The sequence below is a fragment of the Camponotus vicinus genome, unplaced genomic scaffold (assembly GCF_025532165.1).
Source record: "Camponotus vicinus isolate PSW18456_S1 unplaced genomic scaffold, iyCamVici1.0 SCAF_2, whole genome shotgun sequence".
NCBI classification, from domain to species: Eukaryota; Metazoa; Arthropoda; class Insecta; order Hymenoptera; family Formicidae; genus Camponotus; species Camponotus vicinus.
Window position 1 is genome coordinate 25888716 of NW_028141956.1, and position 19315 is coordinate 25908030.

Sequence of the window (19315 nt, forward strand, 5' to 3'; positions counted from 1 at the left end):
ATTGTTATCTCGCAAGGATGCTTTCGCTTATCTCTGTAAAATGCGGAACCCGAGCACATGTGTACGTATATGTGAGTACAATAAGAATGACGATTAGTCTAGCGACAAGTAAAAATTTCAAATACCCCGAGCTTACGATTCTCATTCTGAGCAGCCTGACTTATGGCACCTTGTACCCCCTGCCGCATTTACAAACCCGTCGTGAGCTGCACACGATGCGCAGGTTTTGCGCGTTACACTTTATACACGTCTCGAGAGCACGGTTACGGCCACGGTTGCAGGTATTTACATCGGCAGCCCTGGTGTAAGGTTACCTTGAAAATAACCAAGAAACATTTATCGCGGACCTATGGCCGGCCTAACAATTAGGATTTACCGTTCGTCTCGTTCTCGTAACGTAAATCTCTCCGAAAACGCGGAGAAATGGCGCCCGGACCATAAAATCATCTTTATCGACTCCTTCATGAACGGTATCTCTTTTTCGGAACGTCAAGTCGCATCGCGATGCTAAAAAGGCATGCACATTCAATGATATGCACGTCGAATATAAATATGATTTTCCAGCTTTATTTCACGCATTGCTTGTATGCGTGCCAATGTCATCATTCTTCAGCTCTTCTTCTCTTTACGTTCAATTATCTATTTGTCCTCCTCGAATAGAATACGCGATACCGATGATAATTCATGTTCAAGCCATTATATTCAACATGCGACTGACTATAATTTTAATTTTATTATCAAGTATGATTTTTAAACAAATAAAAATTAAAACTCTTTAGAAAGATTATGGATACTTATATTTTATGTTAAATTTGTCCATCTGATTTGTGTCTTCACAAGAGTCGTTTTTGTATTAGAACAAAAAAAAGTTGATTATTCACATTTTTAGCGGGTAAAAATTGCGATGTAAAAATACAAAACTGGATTTTTTAAGGCCCATTATTGGAAACCTGTCAAGGTTAAACACGTAAGAAAGAGTTTCCGCAATTTGCAGCGCGACCGCGGTTGCATCCAATGCATCCGGGGACTTACGCGTGCATGTCAGTTGACTAACGCACTTATGCGTTACCAAGGACTGCATGCGCGAATAAGCGCGTATAGCTTCACGCATCCACGAGCCGCGATTATCCGCGAAAATGTCTGCGGCTTCGTAAATGAAGGATCAAGTGGGTAAAAGCGCGTGTCACGTTTACAATATTCTAAGATTACCGACATTAAATTTGCAATTTTATGATCAGCGTTGAGATCTAATGAAGAGAATCTAATACGTGCGGATTATATTCTCTCTCCATTTACGTTTCATACACTTATAACAGCATTCAGAAAATTCTACCACGTGCTACCAAATAAATAATCGCATCGAATTATATACATAATACTGAGAATTTCCTTCCTCTATAGTATTTTTCATTACAAATATTTTTTTAATATAAAAAAATTTTTTTTGATATTATAAAATACAATTATTTCAATTTTTATTATACTTTCTATATATTTTTCGTTTACTAGTCTCTTTAAATGTTGCGTTTAGAAATGCGGCGACGTTATTACCTTTGCTCTTTGTTCCTCATGAAAATATCATCAATATTTCGTACTTAAACGTTACATCTCTCGTCGCGGATTTTTACAGTCGTTCCTATGTCGAAGCAACATTTACGACATGCGTTTCTTGTTTCGTATTCTCGCACGACGTCGTGCCATGCCGACCAAGAGCCTGTATATGCATTCGAAACCTCTTTCAGAGTCTTTGTCTTCTGTACTCGCTCTTGCCCGCGAGAAGCTATTTTCTTTCTCTTCGCTTTCTTCTCGACGCACGCGGCCAAAGAGCGGACACGTTGCATGCGAAAAGAACAGACGAAGCCGCGAGACGAGAAGAAGAGTTAGTCTGGTGGTATAGAAAACGGCGATAAAAGGACAAGATGAAAAAGACGATGAAGAAATGGCGGGAAAGACTCATGGTTGATGACTCATCGCAAAAAGAGGACCGGTAGTCTATCCCGATTCGTGTGTGTGTCCGCAAAGTTTTTTCCCTTTTTTTTTTCTCTCTCTTACACGTATATCGCTTCTCTTGCCGTCTTCTTTCATCCGCTTCTTAGCGACGCCGCCGATCTCTTTGGACGATGTTGCGCTTATGTTAGGCAAAGCAAAGGCAAAGAAAGGCGGAAAATCTTGTGGCGGTAATCAATCTGATAGCCTCGGTTCGATGGATGATCATGAGGCTGTCGCCGATCAGATGCCTCAAGGGACTATGCTCAAGGAACTAGGAATGCATGCGCTGTACAACACTTATCGATCTCACAATCAAATGGATAGGAGATTTTACACGGTCTCAATTTTTATAATATATATGACTTGAGGCTATCCTGCAAAAAGCATCTGAAAAAAAGAATTAAAAAGAATTAGGGAAAGTCTTAAAATTCAAATTTATATCTTAAGAATATTATGAGCATTATTTATCTGTTTTTGACACAGCGAACGGAGAGAGAATTTTAATCGCAATAAATGATAATAGATTAACGTATAATTTTCATGCACGAAACTAAAATCTTCGAATAAATAATACATATTTTTTTCAAGTAAGTTATAATATTCGAGAACGCAAAGTCTGGCATGTAAACTCTGGCTTTTCGGAACGATTTTTGGATAATATTTGGATAATAATGACTACATAATTATCTTCCTAAATTAATCTGAAATTCTTCATTCTCCCAAAATATCCATAATGAAAATTATCGTTAAAATAGCTTCGTTATTATTCTCTGCTGCAAATTATTTCTACTAAAAATTCTAATATAAATAATGTTTCTAATATAAAACTAAATATTTTATATAGGCAAGCCTTCTATAAAATATTTAGATTAATCAAAAGTTATATTATTTTTTTAATACAGGTGTATATATTACAAATATAACAATAAGAACTTATAGAATAGGAAAATGGAGCATCAAGTTTTAAGATCGAAATCTGATTTTGAAGGTTCGAGTTTCATAGAATAAACTAATTTATCTGCAGCTATAAAAGTGGCTATACTTTTTATCATCGTTTCTTCAAAGTGTCAGAGATATCTATACCTACACCTGAGTCGCACTTTCGATTTCATAGCACCGGTTCCAGTGAGCTTTTTACGAACTTGCTACGTAGGCGAGACAGATCGACGAGTAGGTATCACAGGATACAAATCGTGGTGCAACGGGATAAAGTTTAATGTCTCTGTCCTTGTGAATCTCGTTGAACGGCGCCACGCCCTCATTGCAAATTGGCGTTTGCTTTTTGCACAGGGCATACATGTAAGCGCACGAACACACACACACACACATATGCAATTATATGAGGCGATAAAGACGTAACGCTGCACTCTATTATGGCATTGCTCGTGGGTGTGATTATGTTCCACGTACCGCATGGGCACGAATTCATTCCGCTCGAGTCGACGCGAGGTTCTTATAAGGATCGAAATATTGAAGGAAACATGCTCGCTAGCCTATCTCGAATTTCACAATAATAAATGGTCAACAAATCCATTCTTTTATCGTCGAATGATACGATGACTTGAGACTCTTGCTTGATTTTGTTAGAATAAAATTGTCGCCCGTAAAATTTCTGTCCGAGAGCAAGAGAATGAGTGCAAACTTATTGGTTTTTATTTTTTGTATGAGGAAAACGAGTTCTATAAGTTACAAGATAAGATCAAATTGAAAGAAGCGATCAAAAATATGTGATGAATATTTGTATTGTTAATAATATAAAACGTAATAAAATTTATGTTAAAGTAAACAATAATTGCCTAAATTTATAAACTATTTGTATTTTTAAATAAAAACTACTTAAATATATATCAGAGATCTATATTATAATATTTGCAAAGAATTTTTAACCTAATTATTCAATTAATACTAAATAAATAAATAAATTTATTTATTTATTTATTTAAATTATTTAAAATTATTTTAAAATATTATTATACTTATTTAAAAAAATTATGTGTTAACAAAAATTTATTTTGAAAGTTATATATAAACGCAAACATTTCCAAATTTTCTTTAAGAGAATAAATTTTTGGACTGATATTTTTTTTTACTTTAATGAAATATAGAAATACTTAACATATTTCGAAAAATGTGTATCTTGCATATCCATTGATTTATCGACCGATAATTGGATGGCTAGTTTGCATACACAAGTGTTTTAAACTAAGTAGATACATTAATAGATAAATATAATTATAGCATCGAATCGTACGATACAAAGACTATCTCGTTGAAGCGGATGTTCGGTCCATAATGGCAGATCTCTAGACAATAGAGATGACTACCACATTTCTCGATATGGAGATAAAATATGCAGGCATTTATACGAACGATAGCAAAAAAAGGAACATACGTGTGCATGTGCGCTTTTCTTGTATATCTTAATGGCTTATGTAGTAATGTTAATAACTGTTAATTATTAGTACTATTAATTTTATTATAGTTGTATATATTGTATGAACATAATATTTTACTTTATTAAAAAAGTAACTTATCATTACTCATATTTACAACTAATCCTAGCACACATGTTATTATTACTGTTTTAATCCAAAGACATAATAAAAATTTGATATTGTAATGTATAATTATATAATATATATATTATGAGAAAGATGTTTTCTCACACACACATATATATTAAATATAATCTTTTTTAATTTAATTTAGTTACAATTTAGTTACAATTTTTTAATGGAAGGATTTTTTAGTAAAATTTTATCAGATTACATGTGAAATGCATTTAAATATTCACGCAATTGATAGTTTTGCAAAATCAGAATACTAAATATATATTATATAAAAAATATACTATTATATATAATGCGTTACGCAATGGATATACATATACATATATATAGTATTTTCGCTGACAGTGCTTTCATATAAATTAACAAGATAACGAAAGGGCATTGTTCTCGAATAATATCTCCAGGAAACGTACGTTTTCCAACAACTGACGCGATCCTGCCTGTCAGATTACGTAACGCGCGTTACGCAATAATCGCGGGAACAACATGAGAATTGCAGTCATCGTCATTGTCTCACTTAAAATATCGATATTGTCTACGTGTTTATTATCATTTCATTTTGGTCGCTCCATCCCTTCCTGCTCTATCTTGTTCTATTGGTCTTCCATTCTTGATAGGATAGAATAAGTCCATTCTTGATAGGATAGAATAATTATTAAAGGCCGATTGTATCATTAAAATGTTGAACACGAATTTTATTTGCATTTAGAAATCGTTATCATAAATATTAACTGATGAAAGTTTAATTGATTTTCTCCACTATATGATAAAATATTTTTTTTCTAGAAATATATAAATTTTTTATATTTTTTAAATAAACGATACGTATATACAATAAATATAACTAAAAATTAAAAATTAAAAATTAAAAACTAAAAATTATTCATAAATCATTCATTTTTTGTTTTTTCTTTCTAAAAATAAATTTTTTATATTTTTTTAAATAAACGATACATGTACATAATAAATATAATAACTAAAAATTATTCATAAATTATGTGTTTTATTTTTTGTGTAAAACATATGCATGCACCAGACAGGGGTCCAAAATATTTTAAGTGCATTATTGCAGGCTGATCTACGAAAATAGAATGAATGATTAATAGGGTGGGTTACGATAGGTATTTACCTGCCGTCACGCATCATAGATGAAGTCATTCACGCGGCTGATTGTCGCAATAAACTAACGACATCCTGCAATTAAAGTACTTGCTCTAGTAATATGTCAGGAGATCCGGCACAATGAATAGTCGTTAATCGTACATGATGAAATCCAGACACGTCGATTTTTCATCTGACACCTATGTGACACATAATGTTTCCGGTTGAAGTAAGTAAAACCGGCTATGCAGCTTATGCTGCTGCACGTTTTGAACCGTATGCATATAAGATTGCTCCAAAAATTTTTCAAGATATTATTTCAAATAATATAATTTTATTTTTACTTCGTTAAACGCGGTACATATATTTTAGCGATTTGTTTGGCACAATTGCTTTCATGTAAAAACAAATCTTGAAATTCACATGTGGGCAATCAACAAAGACGGACACCTAAACGCGAATCTTTCCATGTTCTTTCCTGCAATTAAATAAACCGCAGAAATGTGACGGCTGGCGGATTTCTCTTAGGAAAAACAAGCTTTCTGCTTGGAACACCTTCGGAGTTATAAATTGTAACAGTACATACACCTGCTGGGTGGTGAGTCTAATTGAGTGAGATCCCCGACTGTTTCTCGCTGTTCTTTCGAGCATTATAAGAGCCAGATAGAAGATAGAAGAAAATTAAACAACTTTAAAAGCAATTTCTGCGATTTCAAAGATTAGAAATCTATTTTGCACTATTAATCTTTTACGTTCATACACTTTCGCTTTTATTGCTTTCTTCGCGTATCAAACTATCTGGTGCAGTTTAATTTTTCAAAACGACATGTCTCTAATTGCGAAACGTTATTGTGCAAAAATAAAGAATGGCGTTATCATGGTTCGTTCGATATTAATAGAACACGTCTTCTCTACACTTGACGTGTTTCGAAACCCATCCGGCTACACGTTTCCGTCTCGATGCACGATCGATCTTATGACATGTACGTACACCACGATAAGGCACTCTGTCGATCTTGTATACGATGAAATATTATCATTTGATATTTCTCGGCTGGGAGCGCACGCAAAGTGCGACCTTTGTCACGCGAATCGGCGCTCGTAAAGGGATTTCGAAAGACCCGTACACGTTTGCCTCGCACGCTTGTATCTGCTTGACCGTGTATCTCATTTATCCGCTCTCACTATCCGGGAATGATAGCCGTGTGCGTAATTTACGTACGGACGACGTATGCACGCGCAATTTTGCGCGCGATCGTATGCGTGCCTGTACACGCATGGATGTATTCGCGAACACGTAGATCCTCGCAGCGTCGAATCCGGTTAGATCATCGTCACGGTCCGTCTAGGTGGTCCTCGTGAAAAGGAAACTGCATATAATATATGTACGCGCGGTTTATTGCGACACACGTATGCACGTACGTACACGTGCATACGCGTGGTCCGAGACCGCGATTATGCGTGCACGGCACGAGTTCACCGACACGTGAGTTTATCTCACACGTCTCCGCGTTCTCCGCTGAGCGTAGCATAGATTATAGCGGAGGTAGCGAGATTGTGTCTAGCGATGGCAACAAGACGTTTTCGATTTTAGTTTCAACGACAGTAATAACAACATGGGCATAAAAAGGATATAAAAATCTGCCTTGAAAAGTTTATTACATATGCGTGTGCGTGAAATCCATATATTCTGTAATTTCTTTTTATCGTTCTTTCAATGCGACTCAGTGTCACTAAACTATGTGTAATTTTTAAAATGTAATCTGCTCTCATGAGTAAACTTCAGTAAAAATATATTATGCAGAGATAATATTGTCTTTTATTATTGATATATTGTTTTTTTTCAAAAAGATCGCGTTTGTAAAAAAATGTTATGAAAATAACATACACGTTCATTAATATTAATTTAATTATTTGTTATTAAATATTTACTAAGAAAAATTATTCTGAATCTTAATAGGTATTAATTTGCAATATTAAATTCTTTTTATTTTAAAATGTCTAAATTTATGTAATATCAAACATTATTTTTCCATGATGAATGGAAAAGTTTTAATAATAGATAATGATTATGATATATTCGTCTTATTATTTACTTTTCTTTTAGCAACGTTTATTCCAACTTTCCAGTTTTCTCACATTTATGATTAAAAAAAATTTCCTTACACTTTTAATATAACTAAACTATAAGTATTGAAAATAAAAGAGCAGTTGTTAATTTTATTAAAGCTTGCTCATTAAATTCATTTGCTCATTAAATTTTATCCTTTCTATTATAAAATTAATCCTCCGATTACTTATCGGTTTTTTATATCACACTTTTAATCTGCAGTTAGGAAAGTCTCTAAAATATGAATATTAAGAGATAATAACGCGCGTGCAAGAGAGAATTATATTAATATATATTAAAAAAATAAATTGTGTATGCGTGTAAAATTAGAATGATAAATATCTATATATCTTTCTCGACGTTGAAAACATTTATATAACTTGTTACAGTATATAATGTATGTAAAGATATATATATATATTATGTATGTATAATTTTTCAGGTAAATTTATTTAAGACATTGGAATTTTTGAAAAAAACTATAGTCTTTTTTGACTAGATCTATAGGAAGAAATTTCCAGTTGATTCGTACAACATCCTTACCTATGTACAGAGCGGCTCGCCAGGTAAAGGTGAGGTCGTGGGAGGCCAAGAGAGTGCATTCGCGTGGGCCTGTACCCTGTGTCACATCCATTTGTCCCCGCGTCTGTTTCGTTTGTCGACAGTAGTATGTATGTGCTGTCGACCCGAGATTATCTCTCGGTCAAAAGAGAGTTTACTCCGTAAATCGTTCTCAACATTACGATTCTTTAACTAGCCGATGACACACGAGGCACTTTCACTCTTCTTAATCAGAATACTTGCCATTGATAATTTGCTGAAATTGAAAGAAAAATAGAAATAAATAAAAAAAAGAACACAAAATTTTACAATAGAGAAGGAAAAATGAGTTTAAAATAAGTTTAAGATTAAATCGTAAAACTCAGCTTCTAATTAATTTATCTTTATATATATATATATAAAGATATGTATGTACATCTTCATTGAAACATGGGTCACGCAATTCACGTCGCGTGTTTTAACGCTTTAAATACATCCCCATGAACGAGACGAAGGGAAACTTGCCTATGGGGGTTAATGACCAAGGGTGCATTTGGGTGTGGTCTTTTCTAATAACACTAATAGAGGGGAGTGTAAATATAGATTGGTAAACGTTGCCATTTATTGACAAACGTGAGTAAAGTAATGTCGATAGAAAGAAAAGGTCAAATTACAAATTTGAAAGCTCAGTGAATTCCAATATTCATTATGTCAACCTTAATTAATTTTAATTAATTTTATTCTAAATTATTTTTTAAATTTAAATAATGCCCGAAAAGAATAAAAAAATTAAAAACGTAAGAATGTGAACACGACGAATGATCGAAATAAATATTATCGATGACATAATGTTTATTATTGAGAAAATGTTACACCGCTTTTTTTTTATTCTTTGGGATAATGTAAGAAAGTGCAGAATTTTAGATAGCATATAGTAATTAATCACTAAATTACAATTGTACAATTTGTATGTAAAAAAAAATTATACATACTTTTTACAAGATTTATTTCGTTACCTTGAATCCTATAAGGTAAGCGAAATAATTTATTTCATGAGCAACATTGTACGAGTATTTAATTACACACTGTTCTTCATTCTGACATATTTATATAAAGATATATATTTCCTATCGCTTTATTAACAAGACAATTATTAAAAAAATTTGATCGATTTTATTGGAAAATTGTAATGTTTCCAATGATAAAAAGACATGAGCTTATAAAAAAAGAAATCCATTGTTTTAAGAATCATTTTGTTATACTACTTTTATTAAAATCGAATTGAAATCACTCACGTATGTGCTCTTATTTTTAATTATTTTAAAGGAAATTATCATGCCTCTAAATTAATTTGGAAACATTACGTGCGAGGTTGTGATTATTAAACAGTATATATGTATATTAAAGACTATTTAAATATACAAGATATGAATTACCTCGCGACAATTTTATAATATACATAGAGCACAAATCTAATAGTAAATTTGCAATATTAATTTTTTCCTATAAATCATGTGTTTAATCTATTATATATATAAAATGATATAAATAATACACATAGAAGTTTGCCAAAAAATATTATGCAAGACTTATTAGTGTCTAATTAACGAATGACAAAAAAAAATTCATTGTTTTTTTCTTTTTTAACAAACTTATCTAATCAAGAATAAAAATATTATATTTTTTACATATAATATATCAATCTCCCATGAAACCAATATATTTCAATTTACATAATTCTATCTATTTCCCGATTTTTAATATAAGAAAAGATTACATATAGATAGATAATATAAAATATTTAATACAATTTTTAAATTATTTCCTTCTTAATATCTCGCATTTGCGTTGAAACATTAAAGTGATTTCTAATTCGAAATATGACAATAAGCATTTATTTACATTGCAGCCTCATATTATTCTCGTTAATTTGAGTTTTGCGAGCTACTTTTAACAGAACTGTTATTCGTTCCATCCATTCATTTAGCTAAAGTCATGATGAGCTTCTATTTTAATACTCATAATTATAAATAAACTTAAAAATATTATGCCAAGATATCCTATTGTTTTTCCTTATTATTAACATATGCAATCTTACCTAATATTCTTAATATTTTTAAGAAATATATAATTATACATATCATAATTGTACATTTGCTTGATATTTTACTAAACCACAAAACTACAATAATTTTATAAATTATTATGTGTACCTAATGCACTAATGGCAAAAGAAGTTCTTGTACCATGCATGTGAATCACACTGCAGCTCCCTATTAGAGATATGCAAAGTATTTTGATAAACAAAGTTGAAGATTCTGACATTAAATATCCACAAACAGAAACGGGCTAATTGAAAGCCAGGCGCAGTAATCGAAGTGAAAATTCTTTTCCTTTCCAATATAATTTATTATTTAAAGGCGTTTCGATCTCTTGGATCATCATCAGCAGTCAAATAATATATAAAAATGTCAAATAATATATAAAAATACATAAAAATCCCTTTCTAAAAAAGATATGTTACGTCTATTATTAATATGTAATACTCGAAAGTCTCGATGTTTATTTAGTATTATTGCCTCTTTTTCGCGATGCCGATTGATTTATGCGACTTGCTTCATTCGTATGATTTGCGGCTGTCAAATCAGCTATCAATTTTGACAGTTTGTGTGAAATAAAATAAAATTATCATTAAAAATGTGTAATGAAAAAAAAATAAATGGCGCGCACAAAACGCGCACTTTGTATGTTATTCTAATAACATAAAAAACAATAAAGTATGAATTATAAAAATAAAAATTCACAAAAAATATAAAATTACATATATAAATTATATTAAAAAGTGCAAAAAAGTGCGTTGTGTGCTGTATCTTCGAACAAACACAATATGTTTCCCTCCAGCCAACATTTTTATACATTGAGACGACATTAATGAATGCCAAGTTTAAATTTCCAACAAATTTTTTTTCATCCTGAGATACGCGTATAGGCTTTCCGTATCATTCTGAAAGCTACTTTTCTTGTCTTTTATGAATATTATCTCCGATATCAATCACTACCATAGATAGACATTTCATTCAAGATTTCGTCATTCCATGCAAACTCAACTTGTAGTCAGTGATAACAGAATTACAAAGAGATTTTTTTTTGTAGAATTTTGAATATAAGAGCCGTTGTTTATTAAGCCATAGATCACTGTATCTTAGCAAACATTCGGCATAGCAATGAGTTCTCTACTCTCTTCAATCATAGCAGATATCACGCTTACAAGACTTGGAGATGAGGGTGATCAAGGTTTTTCTTATTATTCTTTTATTATAAATACGTAGGCAATGTTGCATTAATGGTTTTTCGAGAGATGTTCTCTTTTTCTCTTTCTCAATATCACTTTTAAAAACATTCAACTCATTTCATTTAAATGATAATGAAGAAAACTAATGATCGATGTTACGATGATTTTAAAAAATAGTTTTATACAATTTCACCTCTTTTAAAAGATACTTTGAGTCTCGACATTTTATCTACTAAAAGAGATAGTCATCAATCTAATTGACAAAACAAAATCTTAAATTTGTAATTGACACATTGTTAAATAATAGATACCCGTTCTCGTTTATAATCCAAATATTACAAAATGTTTAAAATATATAGCAAACATTATTTGAAATATATAGCAAAAAGAATTAAATTTAAATATATCTAACGCGAACAATAAAAACTGAATATCTTTTATATTTTAACATCTCATACATTTCTATATTCTTTGAACAATTCAAGTCTGTGATCTACGGTTTGTACACAAGTCTATCATATATTAGAATTAATCAATTATAACAGTTCATCCTTATATACACAAAGATGCTCTACCAAATGAACACAGCAATGTGGTGTATAAGATCTTCCGTAAAGATTACGATGTTTCATATGTTGAATAGACAGGTAGACTCTTAAAAACACAATTGGTTGAATATCACAATCACATCACTAGAAATATATCATAACATTACGTTCTCATAGATCATAAATTAAATAATCATAGTTCGCACGAGACAAGGTGGAAATCTTGGAAAGCGATTGATGTCAAAAACCAATAAAATAGCTTAAATCTCTAGAGTTCACGGAAAGTTTGCGGCATACATATCTCAATAGATAATTTATCGAAAGTTAAACTTGACGTTCGTTGTCAAAAATGTTGACTTATGTTTGTTTATACATCATCAATATCATATTATTGTCAAAACAGTTTTGTTTGACTGACAGTTGCGTTCCGATTCATGTGATTCTCGGTATCTCGCGATGGATAAGTCGTCTCCTTTTAACCTTGAAAACCAACCTTAGTTTCATTTTTTCTCTCTACAATTGTTTACGCTATTCCTCAGCTTATACGATGATCTGTCGATTGTTTTGGCAATGCTTCCGACTATTGCCATGTATTTCCTTTCTTAACAACTGGAACTGGAGGGAGACATATTGCGCTCGTCGTAGAGGTTGCTGAGATCACAAAAAGGTGCTTGCACTTTTTAATTTAATTTATATATATAATTTTATTTGTGAATTTTTTATAATCTACGCGTAACTGTTTTACATGTTATCTTTACGTATTATTTATATATTATTGAACAACTGTCGATGATGATTCAATTAATAGACTAAAACATATGACTTTAAGCAATTAATAAATCACATTTTAAAAGAAAAAGATTCAAGTTTCAATTATCATACCTAAATCACAATTAGTCTCATTTTTGGATATTTTTAAATAGCAGTACACTGCACTCACAGTTTTTTTTCTGTACACAGTATATATAATTTTTTTCGGTTTTAATGATTTTTTTTGGGGGTACGTACACTAACACTGGGACCAAAGTAAAACATTGGACTATTAAATAGGTACATTCTTCTTATATTTGTTATTACGAAATTGTCTGTAACATGTTTATATTACTGCTTTCTTCTTCTTCTTCTTCCTAAAAAGATAAATGCCATGGTATCATGTATTCATTTATATAAATAAATTCACATATCTTTTTTCTCTTCATGAGTATTGTAAGCAAGTTTTCAAAAAATTAATCAATTAAAAAACATGAAACTATGAAATTAGAAAACATGAACTTACTTCATCAAAGCCAAAACAGGTTTCCATTTCCTTTTGCAACTTTGGATCACTTTGTGTGTTTTGTGTAGAAGATTTAGGTGGACTGGAGGTAATAGATTCTATTTTTAAATCTTGCATTTCTATATCTTCATCTGCTTCATCAACTTCTTCTCCTGTTTCTGCTACTATACCACTTTCTTGACTTAAAGGATCTTGCATTACTAATTCTCCATCTTCATTTGCAACTACAGCCATCTGTTATAAATATAAATGTAATCATACATAATTTATTCCAAAAGATAAATTAATCTTTCAAATTATTTTGTGTTTGACAATACCTGATCAGTTCCTTGATTGTCAGCTAATTGGATGACTTCAAGTACGACATATTGTTGACCATCACTGCCTTGGACTGCCATCATGTCATCTTCATCTTCTTCCTCTTCTTCATCTTCATAACCTTTAAGTTTAGAAGCTAAATCACCTGTTGTCGCAACATAACACATGGATATTAGTCAATGATCTACATTTAGATCATATCGTAAGTGTCCCTGTGAGTGTAATGTTTTTATGTACATATATATATATATATATATATATATATATATATATATATATATATATGATTAATATCACTAATATATTAATAAAACTTAATTTCTAATTAATTTTTCACGTGGAGAAACAAATATAGATCTTTATTAAAGATATACATTTTCTAAAAAAATGAAAATATATATCTTCATTAAAGCATAGATTATTCAATTATATGCTAAAATAAGATAAAATATTTAAAAAATTACATTTTATCAATAAATGATGTAAATGCATCAGATTTAAATATTTATAATAAGATATTTTACCTGTCATTACTTCAACACGTTGACCATCAATAATTTGTATTTTTTTCTGTCTGCCAATTTTCAAAGCCTGCTGTTTTTCTTGAAGGGATGACTCCGGATCATGAACAGCCATATGTCGAATAAGATTACCTTTGTGTCTATAGAACAAAAATATATTTTATTAGAAAAAATTATACTGATATCAATTTAATCATATCATCAATTGTTTCAAGTAATCACACACCTAAATGCTCTTTCACATTCGGGACATTGATGCGTTTTTTCTTGTGGTGGAGGAGGAACGTACGAAGGATTATGATAGAGATTGCAGTGCCGTTTGAGTAACTGTTTTTGCCTAAATGATTGAAAGCAATGATCACATTGATACGGCTTTTGATCGGTATGAATGAGCATGTGACTCTCCAAATGACGCGCCGATATGGACGCATACGGACATAAATCACACTTGTAACATTTCTCTCCTTCATGAGTTTTGCTATGCAATTTATAACTATATCTGCAATGTATAATATCTATGTATTAAAAAATATAGTTTACTGTCAGATGCACAATCATATGATTTTTTTCTAATTCATTCATATATATTTGATTGTTCAAACACATACACATTATCACAATATGAAATTTTATTAGTCAAAGAAATTATTTACATACCTATCCGGGAATGTTTTTCCACAACGTTTACATTTTAAAGGTTTATCAGAAGTATGTAATTTTTGCACATGGATCCTGAGATCCGTTTTCCTGCCACATGTAGCTGGACATAATTCACACTGAAATACTGGTTTATCGCCTACTGTAATATACATTATTAACATGAGCAAATAAGTTTTAGTAGATAATACTTAATTTCTATACATAAATGATACAACTCTACACAAAATGTAAAATAAGTAGTGTTCATATAATACACTTCTATATATAATTTACCATTATGAATTAATTTATGTGCTTTTAAACTGTTTGATTGAGTAAATCTTGCTTGACAAAAATCACATTCATATGGTTTTTCTCCAGTATGAATGCGAAGGTGACGTTTCAATTTAAATGTATCTGGACTTGCATATGTACAATGTGGACACTGAAAAAATAATTAAACATTATATTTTAATTAGTAAGCGACATAGAATTATTTTGTGAGTAAAATTTATAATAATTTTATATATTTAAAGATATTAAGTACAAATAAATTTTTTTCACAGATAGAATAATATAAATAATTATAACACTTAAGAATAATTGATCAGGAAAAATTATATAGAAAGCCATAAGTTATGTGTAATATTTTGGAAACTACAAAATAATAGAAAAAAATAAATAAATTTCACATAGATGTTCTCAGATATATGTAATTTTCATATTAGCAATCAATGTTCAGTTGTAGCATAGCCTCCCATGTGTGTACATGTAATTGCAATTTATTTTCTCCATGCTCATATAATTACAAATAGAGCATTTTCATGTGTGTGTTTATATTGAATGTTATGTTATGCATGTATGATATTAAAAATAATAAAGAAAAATATGATAAGATATACCTGATAAGGTCGCTCGCCTGTGTGACATCTAATATGTCTTTTCAATTTTGATAGCTCAACAGATGCATAATCGCACTCATGACATTTGTGAGGTTTTTCATGAGTGTGTCTGTACCGAACATGTCTTACAAGTTCACCTGTATAAATAAGATATATTTGATAATTACTATATTTTCTATAATTACTATACTTGTGCATGTATTTGACAAAATGACAAAATAAGATATTATAACTTGATAAATTTTGAGAAAATTAAATATTTGTACAATAATTTTATATATATATATACAATAATTTTGTAGATAAAATAAAATTTATATATAAAATAATAATTTATATAAATTTTATCTACAAAAACTTTCATTCTCAATATCTATTTTAATGATGCAAATAAAAAAAGTAAATAACATTAAATTACATACCAGAAGTCGTAAATGCACTCTCACAAAATTTGCAATGATGAGGCTTGGTCCCAGTATGAGTATTCACATGATTCTGAAGCGAAGCCAAAGTTTTAAATCCTCTCTCACAAACACTACATTTATGCGGTCTTTCCTCTGAGTGGGATTTCATGTGCCGTGATAAGAGATACCTGTTATATATGAAAAGGAATTTTAAAAATATAAAAAAGAAATTTTTCTTATAAACAATTTCTCTAAAAGATAGTTTTAATGTATAACAATAAATTCAAAGATAAAAATTAGAAGGATTATAGCGTAATATGAAAAATTTATAAATAATATAAGAAACATAAGAAAAATATAATTATGTATGAAAGCAGTACCGTTTTGGGCTGGTGTAATTGCAGTAGTTACACATATGGGCCTGTGTTACAGTTTGAGATTTTTTAGGAAGAAATTTAACAATTTTCGTCTTATCATCTTCCGCTTCGGATTCAACTGGAGCTTCATTGTCTTCATTATCTTCAAAATCATATACAGTGAGATCTTGTTCACCTTCTGCCTCTTCTCCTTCTGCTGCGGTTGCTGTTGCCGTTGTCGCTATTGTTTCATTTTCTGCAGGTTTACTTTCTTTTTCTTCAGATTCAGGTTGCTGAACTATTAGAACATAACTAACTTCTCCAGGATTTGTGTCAGATGGTACAATCGTGACAGTTTGATATGCATCACCAGAATTAATTACAACTTGATTGTTTTCATTAGTGGCTACTTGTCCCTAAAATTTATTCTTGTATATAAGATATGTTCCCTGTACTTTAAAAATATAATTATATCAGTTTTTTTTTTTTAATATTACTTACATCTTCATCACCATCGGCATTTTCAAGCTCTTCAATTTCGTGATACTGTTCATCTTGATTTGCTTCCCCTTCATTTTGTACATCAGTTTCTTCTACTTCTTGTATTTGCACTTGTGTCATCACAGGCGGTTCATCGCTATTTGCCTGATAATAATATTGACCAGATTGATCAACAAAGTATGTTCCACCTTCTTCTCCACCAGACAATCCTTCCACTTGTTGTACTATAAGACATAAGTATTAATAAATTAGTATATAAGAGAAATTAGTAGTACTAAATTAGTATTAAGAGAATAAGTATTATTTAACATAATAAACATCTATAAAACAAAACTATCATAGAATACCAACATTGCACATGCAATTGCTCTCCTTGTCCTCCCTCTATTTCCTTATTAAATGTTTCTAAGTAAGTTTGTATCTCTGTGACAGATTCTTGTTCCTCTTCCAACTTTATTGTTGCTACGTTACTCGTCATGATTGAAGCATTTAACTCGTACAGTAACACCTATATTCATTAATCTGAAACATATTAATAACATTAATATATATTATTAAAACATATTCATGGGTCAACTTGAAAATACATTTGATATAATTCTAAATATAATCAATGTTAATATAAAATTTCTGTGTCAATTACGCACATATTCTAAAAATAAAGTTGGCAATGTCAAGTATACATTATATATAACATAATGTATATATTTTTTTTAAATTGAATTCTTTTCAAAAATTTGTGAATTTTTACTCCTAGAAATACTAATTGCTACTGACAAAGCAAAAACGCGAAGCAATTCATTTTTCAAGATTTTAGAGGACAGGAAATTTGTATTAATTTAGCCTTCTACCTTTCATCATCCACCGGTTTTGAAATCTATCTTAAATACCGCGAGTCTACATCGCGAGGAAACGCCGAGCGTGTCTAGAAAATAAACCATTTCGAGCATCGACAAAACTGAAAACATCCCCGTGGCACGTCGACGACGACGACGTCGTTCTCCCCGGAGCGCGTCGTCCGTTACACTCGCGCGAATTAAGGGGAAAAAAAATCAATAAAGCGACAATCACAACACGAACGGGAACTCGCACCGCCGAGGCTCGGCGCTCGACGCTCCCCGAGAGTGTCGGCGTCGCGGCGCCGATTTCTCGGCGCGCGCGACAAACGTCAGGGGTGCACGCGACCACGGGGGACACGACGAGCGCCGCGGAGGCGACGCGCGCCACATGACACGAAACGAGACCGAGACGAGAAACGAGACGAGACGAGACGACGCGCGTGGCGACCAACGGCGCTACGGGGGACGACGAGCAACGCCGTGGACCGCGGGAGAGAGAGAGGCGTGCGATGGCGCGCCATGACGGGCGACGCCAGCGGCCAGCGAGGCGAGACGACGAGCCGCGTGGAGACGCGGGAGATACCTGGGGGGCACCGTAATCGCGGACTCTCGTAGCACACGGCGGGGGCCCCACGAGGTCGCGCATTCTGTCGGGGAGCTTTTAAGACAACGCGGGTGCTTTCGATCTCAGGACACAGGGGGCATTAACGACAAAAATTTCAGAAAATTATCACCGTCGGCGCTGTCATCAATATGGAGGACACGGGCGACGATGCCGCCGTGCCGTTGCGTCGCGTGTCACCGACGGCCGATCGATCGTCCGCGGACACCCCGGCCACCTCCGACCGGTCGGATTATTCGAGTAGACTCACCGCTCGTAATCGCAGGACAGAATTGTGCGCGCGATGCGGCACGAGGCGACGCGAGGCTTCGAATTAATCACATAAACCCACGTTCGTTCGCGTGAGGGCGTTGTGTAAGAGGCAATATGGCCGATCGAACTGCGACGGTTCAAATGCTGCGCTGGGATGCGCGTTGGTAGCTGCGCAGTAGCACGCTGCGCATCGCTCTCTCGTGCTCTCCTCGTGTTTGTATACCTCCGCTATTTCCGAGTGCCGTCGTCGAGGCCCCGTGTCCCGAGCTCTCGTCCTGGATTCTCGACGCGGCTCTGCCATTATTTTCGAACCTATCTCCGTGTATTTGCATAACCACGCGTCCCCTACTTATATGCGCGAGAAATCAATTGATGGCCTGTTCAAGGACAAAGGAGCGTTGAAAGGAAGTCGTATCGCTCGTATCGTTCCTTGCGTCGAGCGCATGATTGTTTATTTTCTTTTTTATGCGTATCACGGCTATGTAAATACGTCAATTAGCCTTTGCCCTTTGATGAATCGTCGAATTGTTGTAAT

The 19315-nt window shown here is 32.5% G+C and overlaps 1 protein-coding gene across 8 annotated transcripts; it reads right to left on the reverse strand.

Annotated features, from left to right (window-relative positions):
* Positions 1-9228: 9228 nt before the first annotated feature.
* LOC145967087 (uncharacterized) lies at positions 9229-19117 on the reverse strand. 8 transcript variants are annotated; one of them, XM_083091725.1, is made up of 14 exons: positions 18490-18604; positions 17919-17992; positions 17419-17589; positions 17068-17291; positions 16591-16982; positions 16229-16398; positions 15807-15943; positions 15199-15349; positions 14923-15064; positions 14492-14764; positions 14269-14405; positions 13744-13889; positions 13427-13660; positions 9229-13277 (listed from the first exon to the last, which is right to left on the reverse strand). In XM_083091725.1, exons 3-14 carry the CDS (start codon positions 17543-17545, stop codon positions 13224-13226), a joined length of 2187 nt encoding a protein of 728 aa, XP_082947851.1. In that variant the 5' UTR covers positions 17546-17589; positions 17919-17992; positions 18490-18604; the 3' UTR covers positions 9229-13223. The 8 variants fall into 8 exon arrangements, with proteins under 8 accessions (XP_082947851.1, XP_082947852.1, XP_082947850.1 ...); XM_083091726.1 differs by lacking the exons at positions 17919-17992; positions 18490-18604 and adding an exon at positions 19004-19117; XM_083091724.1 differs by lacking the exons at positions 17919-17992; positions 18490-18604 and adding an exon at positions 18779-18932.
* Between the last annotated feature and the right edge of the window lie 198 nt (positions 19118-19315).

Bases quoted from the DNA above. Each gene is read 5' to 3' on its own strand.
- LOC145967087 (XM_083091726.1), bottom strand. From the start codon at position 17,545: ATGACGAGTAACGTAGCAACAATAAAGTTGGAAGAGGAACAAGAATCT. The intron at 16,983-17,067 runs GTAAGTAATATT...AATAAATTTTAG, and splicing joins ATGCCGATGGTGATGAAGAT to GGACAAGTAGCCACTAATGA. The intron at 15,944-16,228 runs GTATGTAATTTA...TTATTTATACAG, and splicing joins GAGTGCATTTACGACTTCTG to GTGAACTTGTAAGACATGTT.